This window comes from Stenella coeruleoalba (assembly GCF_951394435.1).
Source record: "Stenella coeruleoalba genome assembly, chromosome: 14".
In the NCBI taxonomy this organism is placed as follows: Eukaryota; Metazoa; Chordata; class Mammalia; order Artiodactyla; family Delphinidae; genus Stenella; species Stenella coeruleoalba.
In genome coordinates this window covers 73279552-73297889 of record NC_137160.1, presented here as the reverse complement: position 1 = coordinate 73297889, position 18338 = coordinate 73279552, and the positions used below count along the sequence as shown (strand labels likewise).

At 44.3% G+C, this 18338-nt stretch overlaps 3 protein-coding genes and 1 pseudogene across 4 annotated transcripts; 3 read left to right on the top strand and 1 right to left on the bottom strand.

The window, feature by feature from the left end:
• The first annotated feature begins 791 nt into the window (after positions 1 to 791).
• On the top strand, positions 792 to 2728 carry COX6A1 (cytochrome c oxidase subunit 6A1). Its single transcript, XM_079943595.1, has 3 exons — positions 792 to 947; positions 1093 to 1235; positions 2438 to 2728. Exons 1-3 carry the CDS (start codon positions 848 to 850, stop codon positions 2519 to 2521), a joined length of 327 nt encoding a protein of 108 aa, XP_079799721.1. The 5' UTR covers positions 792 to 847; the 3' UTR covers positions 2522 to 2728.
• A 123-nt stretch (positions 2729 to 2851) lies between these two features.
• Positions 2852 to 6167, bottom strand: TRIAP1 (TP53 regulated inhibitor of apoptosis 1). Its single transcript, XM_079943597.1, has 2 exons — positions 5877 to 6167; positions 2852 to 4922 (listed from the first exon to the last, which is right to left on the bottom strand). Exons 1-2 carry the CDS (start codon positions 6054 to 6056, stop codon positions 4839 to 4841), a joined length of 264 nt encoding a protein of 87 aa, XP_079799723.1. The 5' UTR covers positions 6057 to 6167; the 3' UTR covers positions 2852 to 4838.
• Positions 6014 to 18211, top strand: GATC (glutamyl-tRNA amidotransferase subunit C). The gene is made up of 4 exons (XM_079943594.1): positions 6014 to 6200; positions 6296 to 6468; positions 13502 to 13605; positions 17069 to 18211. Exons 1-4 carry the CDS (start codon positions 6120 to 6122, stop codon positions 17119 to 17121), a joined length of 411 nt encoding a protein of 136 aa, XP_079799720.1. The 5' UTR covers positions 6014 to 6119; the 3' UTR covers positions 17122 to 18211.
• LOC307197565 (heterogeneous nuclear ribonucleoprotein A1-like) lies at positions 13664 to 16610 on the top strand (annotated as a pseudogene). The gene has a single exon. The product of its transcript is annotated as a heterogeneous nuclear ribonucleoprotein A1-like (transcript).
• Positions 18212 to 18338: the final 127 nt, after the last annotated feature.

Sequence of the window (18338 nt, the reverse complement as noted above, 5' to 3'; positions counted from 1 at the left end):
TAGTACCTTCTTCCCCCAACATTGTGGGCTTAAACTGTGTGTGCTTAGGAGCAGCTGCATTTTTTGTGAGGGAAGGATTCATAGCTTTCATTATATCCTTAAAGGAACCTATAGTCAAAAAGTTTACTTTCATTTTATCTTATGTATCTATTTTTTAACTTTTATTTTTAAAACTGTTTTTAGATGAGTAGAAGGAAGAAAAATGACAGGAGGGGTGGGAAAGAATTGTAGAGATAAAATATAACAGATGTCAATTGTTTCCCGTTGCTATTCATTCATTCAACAAATTTGTGTAGAGCACCTGTTACTTGCCAGGTACGATTCCAGAGTCTGGGGATGCTGCAGTGGCAAAATCTTTTGACTCCCCTGATAGAACATAAACTCTGTGATGCCGACAAAATATTGTAATAATGATGATGACAATTATTATTATGTCCTGGTGCCATGAAAGAAATAGCGCAGAGTCAAAGGATAGGGAGGAAGGGAAATGGCATTTTAGATAGAGTGGTTTGTGCTCGGAACCTCCTGTTGCTGTGTACGGACTTCAACGAAGGGAGCGACCCCGGATGCCAGGGTGTCCTCCACAAACCTTTCTTTTGCGCTTAACCTCACCAGGGTGCTGACCTTAGGGAGCAGGGAGTGCACGCAGGAGTGCGGAGCGCATGCTCCCTCTAGCTCTGCGGCTCCGAGCTTTCAGGCTAGGATTCTGCGGGCCGGGAGGACAGTGCGCAGGCTCCTCGGGTTAAAAGGCACCGCCCAATAGGAACTTCCTTTTGAGGTTCTGGCCCCGCCCCCACAGCCAACTCTTCTGTTTCCGCTTCCGGCGCTGCGGCCATTCTGGTCGAAGATGGCGGTGGCAGCTGTACCCAGGGTTTCTGGGCTGCTGGGTCGTTCCCGGCTGCTGAGCCGGCCTATGTCGAGTGGCGCTCACGGCGAGGAGGGCTCAGGTACTGGGACTGGGTGCGCAGGGCGGGCCTCGGCCCCACTGGAGAGAAGAGCGGCGGGACTGTGACCTTGGCTTGAGGCCTTGGGGGAGGGAGAGGAGACCCGGGCGTATTACCGCCAGGCCTGAGCGTCTTGCCCCCTCTGCAGCTCGCATGTGGAAGTCTCTCACCTACTTAGTGGCGCTCCCCGGGGTGGGAGTGAGCATGCTGAACGTGTTCCTGAAGTCGCGCCACGGAGAGGAGGAGAGACCCGAGTTCGTCGCCTACCCCCATCTCCGCATCAGGTCCAAGGTACCCCTTGTAGTCTGTTCGAGTGTCTCTTCGCTTTTCATTCCAAATGCCAAGTTCTTCATTCTCTAAAAGCGTGGGTGCCGTGCGTGTAGTTTCTCATTTAATTTTCTCATTTTATTTTCTCCGGTCATATCTCACTTTCTTCTTCAAGGTCGTACAATAAGTGCCCTTCAGTTTTCCTTTCTCCGAGTCATCCCACCTTTTGCCTTCTGATACTGTTCTGAAACAGTTGTCGGTGGTACAAAACCTGGAGATTTGGGAAACTCCCTTAGACTGGCGAAGTCGGAAGGCGGTTCACCTTTCTAAAACCTGGGCATCTGGAAGCTACTAGCTGCATAATGAAGAGATTGACAGCTTCTGTTCACCTCTGTGCTAGTTATCATCCCAACTATGTCATCCTTTGGCTATTGATGCAGATATATTATAAAGTTATTACCTCACTTAGCCCAGGTAGGACTGGAAAATTAAGCAGGATCCTTAGATCCAGAAAGAATTTTTGAGTCTGAGCGCCACTCCCACCCTTGTACAATAGAATTAGAAGCCGTGCAGTAAGGTTTCTTAACCTCAGTACTATTGACATTTGGGGCTGGATAATTCTCTTTGGGGTGAGGAGGGGCTGTCCTGTGAGTTATAGGATGTTTAGCAGCATCTTTGACCTCTAACCACTAGGTGCTAGTAGTATACGCTTCTTTCCCCAAGATGTCTCCATATACTGGCTTATGTCCCCACAGGGGCAGAATCATCCTGGGCTGGAAATCACTGCCCTAGAGCAATGCTTTTCAAAAGTAGCATGCAAAATAACTGAGGGTATGTTGCAGTTTCCAATCCAGAGATTTGTTTCAGGTCCAGAAATCTGCATTTAAGTAACATTCTCTGCCCCCATACCCACCTCTACCACTTTGATACAGGTGGTGGGAGGATTGCACTTTCAGAAACACAGCACTGATGTACAGTTACCAGCGAGAGGCTTTTGAGTAACGAACTTGAGCTTGCTTTTCATACTGTCTACTTTACGGGCTCCCCTGGAATTTATAAGAGCTCCCTTAAATTATGGGAGGGCTGAAATATGCCAGTAGTTAAAGGACTAATTTCCATTTTGTTTTTATGTATTAACTGTTACTCACCCTACTTTAGGCAGTTCGTGGTAGTGTTGTTTCTGAACTATTTTCTGGAATTGCTTAATTGACATCTTCACTCCACAGCCCTTTCCCTGGGGAGATGGTAACCATACCCTATTCCATAACTCTCACGTGAATCCGCTTCCAACTGGCTATGAAGACGAATAAAGAGAACCTGGGCCATTACCCAGTGGGGACCACAGCACTGGTTTGGACCATTACTCTGCACACATGGACCAGAAAAGTGTTCGAGACCTTAAGCTCACCTTCTTGTATCCAGTGATGACCATTATACTTGATGACCATTATACTGATCTTCCGTCCCTTTGCTTATGGCAGGAGATGGCTTAAATAAATAATTTAGTCATGAGCTGAGATTTGCATTCTTTGGTGGTGTTTTTCCCTCAGAAATTAACATTGATGTTATTTCTATTTCTGCAGTGAAGGTCTGCGGCTGCTGTTTACGGTGTTTCAGGTCCAATTCAGGCCTCCAAATAACAATGTTTGTAACAGGCCTGGCACTGGTTTCTTGTGCCTGGGGTGGGTAAAGCAGATACCACAAGTCAAGCTAATTAAGGGTCAAAACTGGGCCCTGGCAGACTTCAGATGGCAAAGACACCAGCATTTGCTGAAGAATTCTCCCTATAGTCAGATAATTTTCTCCAAAGATGTCAAGTTCTCATCTTGGGTCATCTCTCATCTCCCTTAAGGCTGGAAGGCTGGAAGGGTCAGAAACTTTTGGAGAAATAAAGGCAGTGTGACACATTTCTGCATATAGAACTGGCTTTATTTGTTTCTGGAATTAAAACCTTCCTGTAGCCATAGGAATTAGGAGAGATCACCATTAAAGAGCAATTAAGATTTCCTCTTCAAAATTTAAAACCTTTTAAGTAGTTGAGATAGTGGGAGCCATTTTATGGGCAGGATAAAGTCAAAATAGCATGAGGAACAATCAGAAAATTATTATTCCCTCAGTAGCAATTATAATAACATTTGTTTTATTCTCAAGGCTCAACCAGACAGTTTTGTGGTAAGATTCAAGAGCCTATAAGGTTTTACTGGCTTGTGGGCAGGCTTATTTCAGGACAGTTATACTTAACTCTAGCTTGCTGCCTGGACTCCCTCAACTGGGTTCCAGATATCTTTTGTATAATGGACCTTAACCTGTCAAAATATAAATGCAGAATGTATTGCAATGACATGAAGGACTGGTCAAATTAAATATGAAGTTATTAATTGGTAAAGTGGAGAAGAGATAATAGGATCTAGGACTTCTGTAAATCAAGTTTCATACTATATGGGTACATAAAAAAAACTGAACCACATTACTCAAGATATGCAATTGTGGAGACTACATGATATTCTAAAGTGTGTAAGTGCTCACCTGATCCTGACATTTTTTTGGGGTGCCATTATATAAACATTTTAAGATACCTGTGTAGCTTACTGTGGAAATTTTAGAAATCAGTGGTTTCCATTTGCTATACGATACTACCTAGCTTAGATAAATCTTCATTTTAAAATGATAAAAAAAACTCCCCCCAGTGTATATATGGGATGTGTGGGGTTACAGGGTGGTAGTTCCATAAAGTGCACTGAATTTCAGGGGCAAATAATGATAGAAACTAAATGTTACAGTTTGTTCCATCTTCATGATTACAGGCATTACAGGGCAGGGTGGGTAAAGGAGGCAAATAAAGTGAACTCTTTTCTCTCCCCATTTAACCAGATGCAGCATTTTGGCACTTTTATGATACACAGATTGACTTAATTCATTTACTTAAGTTGAAAGCTGGCAACAGCAAATCTTTGCAATTTAGGATCCTCCTGCATAGCCACTCCAAGGATCTTAATTGCTGAACTACACCATGAACTCTGAGATGGTGTTCACAGTGTTCTTGAAGCTTTCACCTCTTAATATGAGATCTGACACCTCTTCTTAAGGTAGGCAACTGTTAAAAGCTGTCTTCCTCTTGGCTAACCCAGTCCATCAGCAATCTTAACAGTTAAGTTACTATATAAAAATAAAACTGCTCCCAAGCATTGATCGAAACTGTTGTGCTGGGAACCCTTTCCAAAGCATTATCTCCGTGAGAGAAAAGAGAGATCCTAACCAGTTGCTTCCATGAACAGTAACCCCAGTACAGTGTACAAGTAATGCCCTTCGAAGCATAACTCAGGCAACCTTGGTCATTATCAGCATTTACATACAAGATATATTTAAAACCGATCCCAGACCAAGTATTGCAACCATAATCCCATTATTTAGCAGATTGAGTTCCTGCTGATGCCAAAGCCAGAAATTTCAAAGCAAAGAGTGATTTTTTTCATCATCTTTTACAAATGAGAGAAAAATATCAAGGAGGACAGGAAACTCCTCTCCTAGATTCATCAAATCGATGCTATCTTCACAGCTTTAACTGACACGATCCAGAGTCCTCAATTTCCTGATTTGAGGAGTCCATTTTCAAGGTGACTGTCAAGGTCAAGAAGAGCTTTCAGGCTTTTCTTTGCCGTGGCCCATGAACTCCAGTCCTTCAATAGGAATCTCCTTCTCCTTTATTGCTTTCTGATGGAAGAAAACACATGATAAAGGTCCACATGGAGCCTGAGGACCAAACTTTATAAATATGATGGTACAAAAGTAAATCCGACTGGACCATAAGGACTACCAAACATGATTCAAACCCCATGCTTTTTAACATAAGTAAGATTACAAAGAAATTAACTGTAAAACCAGAGAGATTGGAAAGAGTTAACATCAAAATTCAGAAGTGGAATTTAAACAGTATCACCACTCTATTGTGACAGACACAAGTTCAAATCAGTCCCAGGACTTACTGGCTATGTAACTTTGATCAAGCCTAACTTTCCTATCTATATTGGGTAAAGACAGCAGCTCCACCTGGAATTACTGAGGATGTTTTTTAAGTTAACTAATTGGGAGTGCCTTGCCCAGGGCTGTTATTATGATTCAGATCAGTTTCACATTCACTGGGCTGGAATGAAGATGCTCTGGCTAGTCAAGAGAGAATAAAATAGGTCAATGAAGGGAATATAACAAAAGGAGATCCTCCATAATGTCTAACAGGCCAGAGAGGCTAACACCCCTCCTTATCCCTCAGCAATATTGGAAAAGTGCACCACCGCAAAATCCAAGGAAACTTGATTCTAGTGAACTTCGACTAATCACTTCCTTTTTCTGGGCGTGAGTGTTCCATGCATAAAATACGAATAACTATACCCACTTTGCAAGTTCAAGTTGAGCACCAAATGAACCAAAGAATGTTACTGGGCTCCGTAAAAAGTAAAGTGCTGCAAAAATATTTAACTTTGCCATTCGGAAAGATACCAGGCAGCCTTGGTGACGGTAGGGGACAGAACTACTGTCACTGGTCTCATCGAGGCTTTTCTTTACCCTGCCAGTCCCAACGCCCTCAAGATACGATGCGTGAGGCCAGGGACACCGTAGAGAGAAGCCGGTGCCTGGGGTAGAGGCGAGAGGACCCGGGCCTCAGCTCACCTGAACACACTGCTGGTAGCGCTTGAAGAGGTCGGTGCACGGGTCCCCGGAGCAGTCCCCCTTGAGGAATTTCTCGGCAAACCAGCGATTGAAGCACTGGTCGTACTCACGCTTCATGTCGGTGCAAGCCTCCCCTACACTGTTCATGGCGTCGGCGGTGGCGGCGCTCTCGGATGTCATCACTTTTAAGCGCGTCGCTAGGCTTTACGAGAGGACGCACTACGGGGGCCGAGAAGGAGAGAAATGTGGACGCGGGCAGTGTGGCTGGGCCTTCGAGCGTCGGCGGGCGGGCGCCGGGGCTTCCCCTCCAAGGCCGATCCTCAGGTAGAGGCCGGGGCGTCTAGGCGGGTGCCGAAGCGGGGCGGGAGGCGGAGCAGGCCCCACCGGTGACCCAAGCCCTCCGCCTCATCCTCCCCCAGGGAAGCCGCCGGGTCACGGCCGAGCTGATCGAGCACCTGGAGCGGCTAGCGCTTGTGGACTTCGGCAGCCAAGAGGCCGTGGCACGGCTGGAGAAAGCCATCGCCTTCGCCGACCGGCTTCGCGCCGTGGACACGGACGGGGTGGAGCCCATGGAGTCAGTTCTGGAGGACAGGTAAGCTCGCGACTACGGCCCTCCAAGCCTTGCCTGCGGCGCCTTCGCTCCCAGTTAAGATGAAGGTTAGTGTCTCATTTCACAGAAGCGAGATGCGAGAACTTGCCCACGGTCACCCCGCGGGTGCTTTCACTCTTTCCCTTGTTCATTATGGATCCTGTCCCTCCCTTGTAGAATCCTCGATGGCTCCCAGTGTAACTAGGAACAAAATCCGAACTGCTAAGCTTCACTTTCGAGGCCCAACTTCCTAGAGTCCCTCCCTACCGCACCGAAGTACTGCTTTTATCATTCCAACCACATTGGCTTCTTTACCGTTTCTCCAACACGCCAGATTCGTTGCTCCTCTAGGATCTTTGCATTAACTCCTTATCCTGTCTGGTTTTCTTTTTTTGGCCGTGCGGCATGCGGGATCGTAGTTCCCGGACCAGGGATCGAACCCGCGATCCCTTCAGTGGAAGCGCAGAGTCTTAACCACTGGACCACCAGGGAAGTCCCAGGGTTTTCTTCTAATATTTTTCTTGATAATCTTATTTTTGTTGATTTGTAATGTTTCTTGTTAATAGAATGTGAGCTCATGTCTGATTTCCTTGCTGCTGAATTCCTGTCTCAAAAATTTTAAATGTACATATTTTCTGACCTCGTGGTTCCCTATGGAAATATCTGTGAAAGTGCATCAAGATGTGTTCACAAGTGCCCAGGGTATGCAAATCTGTTTATAATACAAAACAACAGAAAAGAAACAGACCCCAGAAACATTCTAAGTGTCCTTCATGACTAAATACATCATCATAGTACACTGGAATATTTGGCAGTTAAAAATAATGAAATAACTATATGCTGATATGGAAAGGTCTCCAAGATATACTTAATAAAAAAGGCAAAAAAAAAAAAGGCAAAGTTCATGACATCGTGTATGGTATTATCGATACTTTATGTGTAATCTATTTTATATACTCTGGTGTATGCATTAAGTTTTGTTTTGTTCCCTGAAAGGGCATGCAAGAAACTATTAACGATGGTTAGTGTTAAAGAAGATGGGAATGCAGAGGGAAGTTTTCTTGTTTGTTTGTTTTTTGGCTGTGTTGGGTCTTCGTTGCTGCGTGCCGGCTTTCTCTAGTTGTGGCAAGCGGGGGCTACTCTTTGTTGCGCTGCGTGGCTTATTGTCGTGGCTTCTCTTGTTGCGGAGCACGGGCTGTACGCGTGGGCTTCAGTAGTTGTGGCACGCGGGCTCAGTAGTTGTGGCACATGGGCTTAGTTGCTCCGTGGCATGTGAGACCTTCCTGGGCCAGAGCTCAAACCTGTGTCCCCTGCATTGGCAGGCGGATTCTTAACCACTGCGCCACCAGGGAAGCCTAGAGGGAAGTTTTAACTTTTCATTTTACACCTAGGGCCCAAAACACAAATGCCTAAGGGGGCAGAGTAATAACCCAAGTAGTGAAGTAGTGTAATGAAACAGGGAGGGGTGGGTCTTTGACAAAGCAGCTTATGAATACTAAAAGGGTGCAGCCTCTACCCACCTCTACCAATTTTTGCCAAATCTTAATACATTTTAAAAGAAAATGATCTTTTTTGAAAAGCAGACTTGTTTGCTGTTTGGGACTGCAGCTTCTTAGAGAGGATGGGTATGTAGCCTATAAAGATATGGGCAGTCTACAACTCTGTCCTAGCCTTTTTCTGATGGAATTTTTAAAAATAAACTCCTGGTACAGGTGGGAGGAAGAAAGCTGCCATTAGTCAATGCTGGTAGGGAGAGCCACACTTATCTGTAACAATAACCTTCATGTAAAGTGCTTGCTAGCCTCGTGGTCTCACTCCAGTCTTTTTTTTTTTTTTTTTTTTTGGGATACGCGGGCCTCTCACCGTTGTGGCCTCTCCCGTTGCGGAGCACAGGCTCCTGACACACAGGCTCAGCAGCCATGGCTCACGGGCCCAGCCGCACCGCAGCATGTGGGATCTTCCCAGACTGGGGCACGAACCCGTGTCCCCTGCATCGGCAGGCGGACTCTCAACCACTGCGCCACCAGGGAAGCCCTCACTCCAGTCTTTGATTCCTTCAAATCCTCTATTTTGTAATCTTGATGCTTAGGTTTAGGGAGGTTAACCAATTTGCCCAAAGTTACAGTGTTTCAAAACAGAAATCTGATGTCATTCTCCTACCCAAGCCCTTCAGGTGGCTTCCTAGTGCTCTTTAGGATAAAAAGGAAAGCTTCACCATAGCCTGTGGGGCATCATTTAACCAAGCTTCTGCCCACTTCTTCAAGACATCGCTTTCCCAGAGCTCTCCATTCTTTCCCCTTGTTAGAATTCTGGGCTCTTGCCTTTACCCCCATCTCAGCCCATGCATTCCTTTTTTTTTTTTTTTTTTTTTGGCCTCACTGTGCGGCATGCAGGATCTTAGTTTCCTGACTAGGGATCAAACCCGTATTCCCTGCAGTGGAAGCATGGGATCTTAACCACTGGACTGCCAGGGAAGTCCCCACATTTTTTTTTTTTTTTGCCTACTTAATTTCCTTTCTTCAGATTTCAACTGCCACTTCCTCAAGGAAGTTTTCATTCTTCTGTATTGAGTCAGGTTCTCTTTCAGGACCTGTGGCTCTCATGGTATTCAAAAGAGCTGTAATTTTACATGTATTTATACATGTATTTAATTGATATTTGATTCTCTGCCCCTCTCCTACTGCTCGTCCACCTCACAGGAAGCATGTCTGTTATTGCTCATCTTCATCTAGCACTGAGCAGACACTCAGTAAATGTTTGTTGAATGTTCTTTATTATCTATGGGAAAGGTGGGAATAGAGTGCAAAGAGCAGTCAGAATTTCCCAAGGCATCTAGAGGGTAACTATAAAGAAATGCAACTATTATTCAGGGAAGAGTTTGTGGAAAAGATGAAGAGGGATTTGGTTCTGGTAACTGGAATAGTGACTTAGTATTCAGTGATTTGCAATCTTGCCATAAATTAGGAAACCAGTTTGGGGTAATGATTCTATTTTAGATGTGACATTTGTAGGATTTTCATGTTTTGAATGTACTGCCTTCACTGACATTTGAAATGGAACCCAGTTAAGTGAAGACAAGTGTTAAATGGTTTTAGGTGATAGCCACACTAGCTGTAAAGGTCCTGACTGGCTAACAGAAATCTCTTGGCCCATTAATAACCTATCATTTGTTTTGAGCTGAAAAGCATTAGCATGCTTATGTACCAGGCACTAAGATTTTATATGCGTTATATCTCAGTAATCACATATAATCCCGAAAGGCAAATACTAGTATCTCTTTCATAGATGAAGAAACCAAGCCTCAGAAAGGTTATGTAACCTGCGCCAAAGTTTCACAGGTATTACGAGGAGAATCCAGGACTTGGAACTCAGAGCTTCTCTCAAATACTGCTCTAGATATGCCCTCTAAAGTCAGCCCCAGGAATTCCCTGGCAGTCCAGTGGTTAGGACTCGGTGCTTTCACTGCTGGGGCCCGGGTTCAATCCCTGGTCGGGGAACTAAGATCCCACCAGCCTCGTGGCGCAGCCAAAAATATCAATCAATCAATCAATAATAAAGTCAGCCCCTAGAAACTTTATCCTTTTTCATCTCAGATCCAGAGACTGACTCAGGTGACATCTCTGACTGCAGCCAAATAACTTCAATGCTTAGGACGTCCCTCAGAGCCTTATTTGCCAAATCGATTAGCTCTCATTTCAGTCCGCATGAAACTAGAAATAAATTAAAAGGCTTGTAGATGGAAGTAGAGTGGTGCCCAGAGAAACAACTCCTGGCAGCCTGATAGCAGGGAAGAGGCAGAAAGAAACTAATACAACAGCAGAACTGTTCCATTGGTCAGCCCAAGGGCCAACAGAGGCACTTCTTCTGCCACGCTGCCATAGTGCTTTCCATGAAATTAAATGCATTTCCCTCAATTACTGGTTTAAGTGCCTTGTCTGTGAGCTTTAGAGGGCAGGGTTTCTAATTCACAGTCAAAAGTTTTCTCAACCGGGGTCTTTCATCTGATTGAGGACACAGAAAGATCAATGGACTCTTTTTTCAAGTCTCCCAAGGATGGTACATAACTAACAAGTAGCCCAGATGCATAGAAGTTGTCCTACATATCTGGACTAAATGCTCTTATAATAGAACCCTGACTGAGAAAGATGAGGTGAGGTAGACATTCAGTCAGTTATAATTGATAGGCACTTAAAGAGCTCATCTGGTCTTGTTTGGTGTTTTATGCATGATTCCAAGGTCAAGAAAAGTTAAGCGACTTGCCAAGTGAGGGGTCTGCTTGGTGTGCCACCCTCAGAGACCCTGTGTTCAGTAGCCTGTGTTTAAGAAAATAGGGAGGTGTGGATTTATTCTACAAACAACTCCATCTTAAATAGTAATTAGGTGGAAATGTGTGATATTTAAAGAGGTGAATTTTGTCTTTCTGGAAATGTCACTTAATAGGAAACCCAATTACCAAATGAGTGAACAAATCAATTGCTACCTACTGTTGGGAAGCAGTAGCTTTTAACCACCTCTTGGCAGTAGTATAGTCTTTTTTGTCAAAATCTCCAAACGCCCAGGAACAATTAGCAGCCTCCAGTCCCTATGGACTGGGAGGGTTGTGAGTGATTATAGCAGGTTAAGTGCATAGGTATTCTCTGAATGAGTAGTGGCGACTGAGGTGTACCCGGGGTGTACAAACTCTTTTTGAAAAAAGAGCAGGTGCTATTCAGCGCCCACCTTCTGTTGCCCTAAGAATGTAAGCCCAGCATTACCAGACCTTCTTTTTAAACATCATTTCATTTAATTGTCCCAGCAATTCTCTGAAGCATTTTACAAACAAGGAAACTGATACATGGAAAGGATAAGTAACTTGCATACAGGCCATGTGGAGCTCTGGGGTTTGAATTCTGCAGTGATTCAGGAGCCCAGTCTCTTAGCCATTTTGTTATATTGCCCAACAGAAATATAAACCCCAGAAAGTCCAATGGTCACCTTTGCAGATTACTTTTATTTTTGTTCTCCAAGTTTCCTTGAATGAGTATGAGTGCATAATCCTTGTATGGTAAAAAAAAAAAAAAAAAATCTAGTGCGACCTTCACTTTTTTTGGCAAGAAGCTTAAGGTCTTAGAAAGATCATACTTGTTCAAGGTGACGCATTAAGACGGTGCCAGTCCTGGAATAGAGTACAGCTTTCCACTCTTTGCACCATGAATAAGTGTTTATCGTGTCTTGCCCAGGGCTGGGTGCCCCAAAGAAATAGAAGAACCAATCCTTTCCTAAAAGAATCTTACCGTTACAACTTGGCCTTCTATGCAGCCTTTACCCAGATGTTCATGTCACACCCTTGCGCCATTGTCCCATTAGGTTTAGCCTGCAGTCTATGTCTGGCTCAGAGCAGAAAGAGCTTGGCTGCTACCCTCTTAGTGATTGAGCAGACTGCTTATTTTTCAGCCCAGGTATCTGGAAGCCAACTCAAACCTCTTGTCATGCACTTTTAAACCTTAAAACAGTAGTGAAGCCCCACAGATGTGTTCAACTCCTGTTTGGTTTCACTAGTTTGCCATCTGGATAGTTTAATGAAACCACTAAGCCCCGAAAACAGTGTGAGATTCTTGAGCTATGTTCGTGGTACATCTTGCAAGGGCAGGTACTTTTACATCCACAAAGGTGGTTGCGATGAAAAAAGCACTCATCTTAGGGGTACCAGAACCGGGCTCGGATCCCAGTCCTGTCACTTAGCAGCTTAGGTTATTTATAACCAATCTTGAGCAAGTTTCTGCACCTTGCTTATTTCCCATCACTCCCCCCAATCCAGCTGTTTCTTTTTTTTTAAGTGTATACATATATTTTTAAAAATTATTATTTATTTTTGGCTGTGTTGGGTCTTCGTTTCTGTGCGAGGGCTTTTTCTATTGCGGCAAGCGGGGGCCACTCTTCATCACGGTGCACGGGCCTCTCACTATCGCGGCCTCTCTTGTTGCAGAGCACAGGCTCCAGACGCACAGGCTCAGTAGTTGTGGCTCACGGGCCTAGTTGCTCCACGGCATGTGGGATCTTCCCAGACCGGGGCTCGAACCTGTGTCCCCTGCATTGGCAGGCAGATTCCCAACCACTGCGCCAGCAGGGAAGCCCTAAAGTGTATACATATTTTTAAAATATTTATTTATTTGGCTATGCCGGGTCTTACATGGGATCTTCATTGCTGTGTGCAGGATCTTTAGTTGTGGCATGGGGGCTCTTCTTTTTTTTTAATTATTTATTTTTTCTGCGTTGGTCTTTGTTGCTGCGCGTGGGCTTTCTCTAGTTGCACTGAGGAGCTACTCTTCATTGTGGTGCGTGAGCTTCTCATTGCAGTGGCTTGTCTTGTTGCGGAGCACAGGCTCAGTATTATGGCACACAGCTTAGTTGCTGTGCGGCACGTGGGATCTTCCCCGACCAGGGCTCGAACCCGTGTCCCCTGCATTGGGGGGCGGATTCTTAACCACTGTGCCACCAGGGAAGCCCGGCATGTAGGCTCTAAGTTGTGGCATGTGGGAGCTAGTTCCCTGACCAGGGATTGAACCTGGGCCCCCTGCATTGGCAGCGCAGAGCCTTAACCACTGGACCGGCGGGGAAGTCCTAACCCAGCTGTTCCTTGATCATGGTTAAGGAGTGACATCACCTGTTCTGAGGACCTGTCTCTCACCCAGGCTGGGTTAGGTCCCCCTATCTAGTCCCTTGGCGAGCATTGCTTACCTCTGTTAGATTTAATATATTATACTGTAATTGCCTTCTTACCTATCTCCGCCAAAAGCAACTTACCCATAGTAATCATAAAAAATATTAAACATATCAATCCTGAGGAATAATTACCACTTACCTCACAGGGTTCTTGGGAGAATCTATAAATGGTAGGCTGTTATTTGGTCTGCTGTTGAGTACAACTCCTCCATCTTTGAGCAGTGACTATAACTCAAGAATATGCTGCTCCCTTGTTCTCCCGTACTTGACCCTCTCCACCCATGCCCTAGAAGCCACGTTCTGAGAAGGTAACCTTAAACTTCTGGTTTTGTAGATGTCTGTACTTGAGATCCGACAATGTGGTAGAAGGCAACTGTGCTGAAGAACTACTACAAAACTCCCATCGCGTTGTGGAGGAGTATTTTGTGGCTCCCCCAGGTATGTGTTGCCCAAAAATGGCTTAACAGACTGTCCCACACTAAACTAAGAATGCAGTAAGAACTGTGAGGCCCAGATTTGCTATGTGAAAGCACTTTGACAAGTATAAAGTGGCAAAAGGGTGAAGGAAGTCAAAAGGTAAAAACTTCCAGTTATAAGTTAAATAAGTCCTAGGGATATAATGTACAGCATGGTGACTCTAGGATGTTAACTAATCATATCATGGTAATCATTTTGCAATATACACATGTATCAAATCATTGTGTTACACACCTTAAACTTATACAATGTATGTCAATTATCTCAATAAAACTGGAAATTAAAAAAACACATGGAGATTACTCCTTTCTGCTTGTGGACGCCGCCGAGTAAGCATCGTTGACGTCTCCCCCACCACCCTCCACTGCCGTCACGTCTAAGTCAGAGTCACCCAAAGAGCCCGAACAGCTGCAGAAGCTCTTCATCGGAGGTTTGAGCTTTGAAACAACCGATGAGAGTCTGAGGAGCCATTTTGAGCAGTGGGGAACGCTCACAGATTGTGTGGTAATGAGGGATCCAAACTCCACACGCTCCAGAGGCTTCAGGTTTGTCACATATGCCACTGTGGAGGAGGTGGATGTGGCCATGAATGCAAGGCCACACAAGGTGGATGGAACCAAAGAGGGCCGTCTCAAGAGAAGATTCTCAAAGACCTGGTGCCCACTTAACTGTGAAAAAGATTTTTGTTGGTGGCATTGAAGAAGACACTGAAGAACATCATCTAAGAGATTATTTTGAACAGTATGGGAAAATTGAAGTGATTGAAATCATGACTGATTGAGGCAGTGGCAAGAGAAGCTTTGCTTTCGTAACCTTTGATGATCATGACTCTGTAGACAAGATTGCCATTCAGAAATACCACACTGTGAATGGCCAAAACTGTGAAGTAAGGAAAGCCCTATCTAAGCAAGAGATGGCTAGTGCCTCATTCAGCCAAAGAGGTCGAAGTGGTTCTGGAAACTTTGGTGGTGGTCATGGAGGTGGTTTTGGTGGGAATGACAACTTTGGTCGTGGAGGAAACTTCAGTGGTCAAGGTGGCTTTGGTGGCAGCCGCGGTGGTGGTGGATATGGTGGCAGTGGGGATGGCTATGATGGATTTGGTAATGATGGAAGCAATTTTGGAGGTGGTGGAAGCTACAATGATTTTGGCAGTTACAACAATCAATCTTCAAATTTTGGACCCATGAAAGGAGGAAACTTTGGAGGCAGAAGTTCTGGCCCCTGTGGTGGTGGAGGCCAATACTTTGCCAAACCCCAAAACCAAGGTGGCTATGGCGGTTCCAGCAGCAGCAGTAGCTATGGCAGTGGCAGAAGGTTTTGATTACTGCCAGGAAACAAAGCTTAGCAGGAGAGGAGAGCCAGAGAAGTGACAGGGAAGCTACAGGTTACAACAGATTTGTGAGCTCAGCCAAGCACAGTGGTGGCAGGGCCTAGCTGCTACAAAGAAGACATGTTTTAGACAATACTCACATGTATGGGCAAAAAAAACTCGAGGACTGTATTTGTGACTAATTGTATGACAGGTTATTTTAGTTTCTGTTCTGTGGAAAGTGTAAAGCATTCCAACAAAGGGTTTTAATGTAGTTTTTTTTTTTTTTTGCACCCATGCTGTTGATTGCTAAATGTAATAGTCTGATCATGATGCTGAATAAATGTGTTTTTTTAAATGTGCTGTATAAAGTTAGTCTACCCTGAAGCCATTTTGGTAAACTACCCCAACAGTGTGAAGTTAGTATTCCTTCAGGGTGATGCCAGGTTCCATTCAAAATTTATTTACAACCTGCTTTGGTGGAGAAGCTACTGTCTTCTGAAACCTTGGTGTAGTTGAACTGACAGTTACTGTGTTGTGACCTGCAGTTCACCATGAAAAGGGTCACCCAAGCCAAGTCATGGAGTTTTTTTATTATTAATATATGATTGTTGGCACATCCTATGCAATATATCTAAATTGGATTATGGTACCAGATATAGATGGGAGTGAAGCTTGTGTATCATCCATTATCATGTGTAATAAACAATTTAATACCCTCTTGAAAAAAAAATAATACATGTATTAATAACAACAAAAAACAAAGTATATACAGGTGGTGACACTAAGGTGGCAGTAGATTCCAGGGTCACATTCACCTCTAGGGGCCAGGTGTTAACAGGAATGAGCAAAACAAAAACAGGACCGAGGCAGGGAGAGATGTGTAGAGTGGCAAATCTGGAGCTCAAGCTATGCCTAAAGGGGCAGCTGGCATGCGCTGCTTCTCATTCAGTGCCAGGCAGGAATGGGAGCCCATTTTCCCAGAGAACCTGGACATCTGGCATTTTGTGTGCTATTTCCCAAATTTTAAGTGTTAATTCAAGATTTAAAAAAATACCATGAAAATAAAACATACCTGCTGCAAGCCAGGTGCATCCTGTGATCAATCTGCAACCCCTAGTGTGGAGATTTGCATCTTTAAACCTCACTGTAACTATTTTAAAACTCTGGGCCAATAATAAAACCCAGAACCTTGGGTAGCTGAACTGCAGATAGGTGAGCCCTCAGAGCTGCTGCACCCCTCTGGACATTGGGGAATGGGACTAGCCTAAGCACTCCAGGTAGATGGCTTTCCAAGTGCCAGCTTCAAGTTCAGAAGATGTCCCTCAGTGGAGAACCATCGTGAGCAGCCTCCAGAGACAAACATCAGTCCTCTGGCTCAGGGAATACCTCTTTGATCAAGACCAACCAATTAAAGAAAAGCTCTGGTTGAAGCAAGGATGGGAAGGAAAGCTAAAAAAATTTTGAGCTCGGACTTCCCTGGTGGTGCAGTGGTTGAGAGTCCGCCCGCCAATGCAGAGGACACGGGTTCATGCCCCGGTCCGGGAAGATCCCACATGCCGCGGAGCGGCTGGGCCCGTGAGCCATGGTCGCTGAGCCTGCGCGTCCGGAGCCTGTGCTCCGCAGCGGGAGAGGCCGCAACAGTGAGAGGCCCGCGTACCGCAAAAAAAAATTTTGAGCTCATGCCTCTGATTAACTGAACCACCTCAGTTAACTGTGGAGAGAAATAAGATTTTATAATCTCTCAATCTCAGTGTCTGATAGTTGTTGCTGTTTCAGCAGACACATCCATTGATCACATGTGCTGTTTCTCAAATAGAACCTTGTGTCAGACTTTGCTTCTTGGGAAAAACTGAGTTCACAGTCATAGTCTCTCCGTTCTCTCCCATATGCATATAAATGTCCAATTAACCTGTCTCTGTTACTTACTGAAAAGTGTGCATTGATTACGCTTCACTTATAACTGGTTCTTTCAGATCATCATTAGAAAAACAGTGTAATAGCTACACTTATTTCCACTGCTTATTTTTCATAACAAACCAGTTAGCTCAGTGTAGAGCCAGTTGGAAAGCAGGCTCAACTGTAACATTCCTTTTTGTTATTGTTTTCAAACAGGTAATATCTCTTGGCCAAAGCTGGATGAAAAAGAGCCCTTCTCACACTGCTGAGTAGCTATTCTGGGAAGGGGTGCCCTCTAAAAACGTGGAAGTGCAATGACTATTTTGTTACGAACACTAATGTTCCCACTTCCTTCAGTCACCTGAAAAAAGTGATGGTTAAGTATCTCTTAGTAACTAACTCTTTTGAAGACAGAACTGGGAAAGATCTAGCCAAAATAAGGCAAATAGTCCCTGATGCCAACGGAAGTAGAAGGTATTGCCAGTTTCCAAGGAAATGGATCAAGTGTACTCACAGGCTGTTTTGTATGGAAGATTTTATCCCCTCCCCAAAAGACTGTCTACCAAACTGCATTTAAGTGAATTTTTCTATTATGTAACTGTTAGACATTGCATCTGATCACTATGTGACAACCTGAGTTGTCCTTTTCAGTTGCTGCTTCCATTGACTTGAGCAGCCTTTTATCTTTACTGAACACACTTAAATTTGTTCTTGGGTACCCACTTTGCTCCAAGCAGAGGGCTGACTTCCTGCTAAGGTTAGGAGGCAGCTTTGGGAGGTGATGGATATGTTTATGGCCTTCATGGTTGTGATTTCATGTGTGTATACTTAACCCCAAACTCACTGAGTTGTATACATTAAATGTACAGCTTTTTACAGGTCAACTGTATTTCAATAAAGTGGTCTAAAAAAAAAAAAACTAGTCCTGGGCCTGTGACAAGGTAGGCCCCCTGCCCCATGATTACTGAACTGAACAGAATCCCAAGACAGTGGGGTTTTTTGTTTGGGGGTTTGTTTTGTTTTTTAAAGCTCAGATACCAGGGACAAATGAGACAAATTTAGGAGTGAAAGTGATAGAACCAAAACTTTTTTGGTTTTTTTTTTCCCTAACCAACTGCCAAAGTTGGTTTTGGCTAAGAATTTCCCAATGATCTTTATGCTGGTGCCCACTTTTAAAAGTCTGTTTTTAGCCTTCCCATTCCCTTCCCCTATCTGCAGTGCGCCCTCTTTTCTTTAAAGCAGCTTAATTTACACAGTTGGCCTTGAATTATAAGAGAACCCTGAACCTGCCCTTGGGATTGAAGTTCTCAGACCACCATCAGAGCAACATCTTTATCCCCAAATAAAGTAATCCACTCCTGCTCCTTACCAGCTGGGTACAAGCTGCCACTACAACTCAATGATTTTTTTTTTTTTTTTTTTTTTTTTTTTTTTTTTTTTTACTATATCAGTGTGCCTGTTTGGTGAAATCTATGAACGTAATTAA

Bases quoted from the DNA above. Each gene is read 5' to 3' on its own strand.
- TRIAP1 (XM_079943597.1), bottom strand. From the start codon at position 6,056: ATGACATCCGAGAGCGCCGCCACCGCCGACGCCATGAACAGTGTAGGG. The intron at 4,923-5,876 runs GTGAGCTGAGGC...TTCTTCCATCAG, and splicing joins GCTACCAGCAGTGTGTTCAG to AAAGCAATAAAGGAGAAGGA.
- GATC (XM_079943594.1), top strand. From the start codon at position 6,120: ATGTGGACGCGGGCAGTGTGGCTGGGCCTTCGAGCGTCGGCGGGCGGG. The intron at 6,201-6,295 runs GTAGAGGCCGGG...ATCCTCCCCCAG, and splicing joins CCTCCAAGGCCGATCCTCAG to GGAAGCCGCCGGGTCACGGC. The intron at 6,469-13,501 runs GTAAGCTCGCGA...CTGGTTTTGTAG, and splicing joins GAGTCAGTTCTGGAGGACAG to ATGTCTGTACTTGAGATCCG.
- COX6A1 (XM_079943595.1), top strand. From the start codon at position 848: ATGGCGGTGGCAGCTGTACCCAGGGTTTCTGGGCTGCTGGGTCGTTCC. The intron at 948-1,092 runs GTACTGGGACTG...CCCCCTCTGCAG, and splicing joins TCACGGCGAGGAGGGCTCAG to CTCGCATGTGGAAGTCTCTC. The intron at 1,236-2,437 runs GTACCCCTTGTA...TTCACTCCACAG, and splicing joins ATCTCCGCATCAGGTCCAAG to CCCTTTCCCTGGGGAGATGG.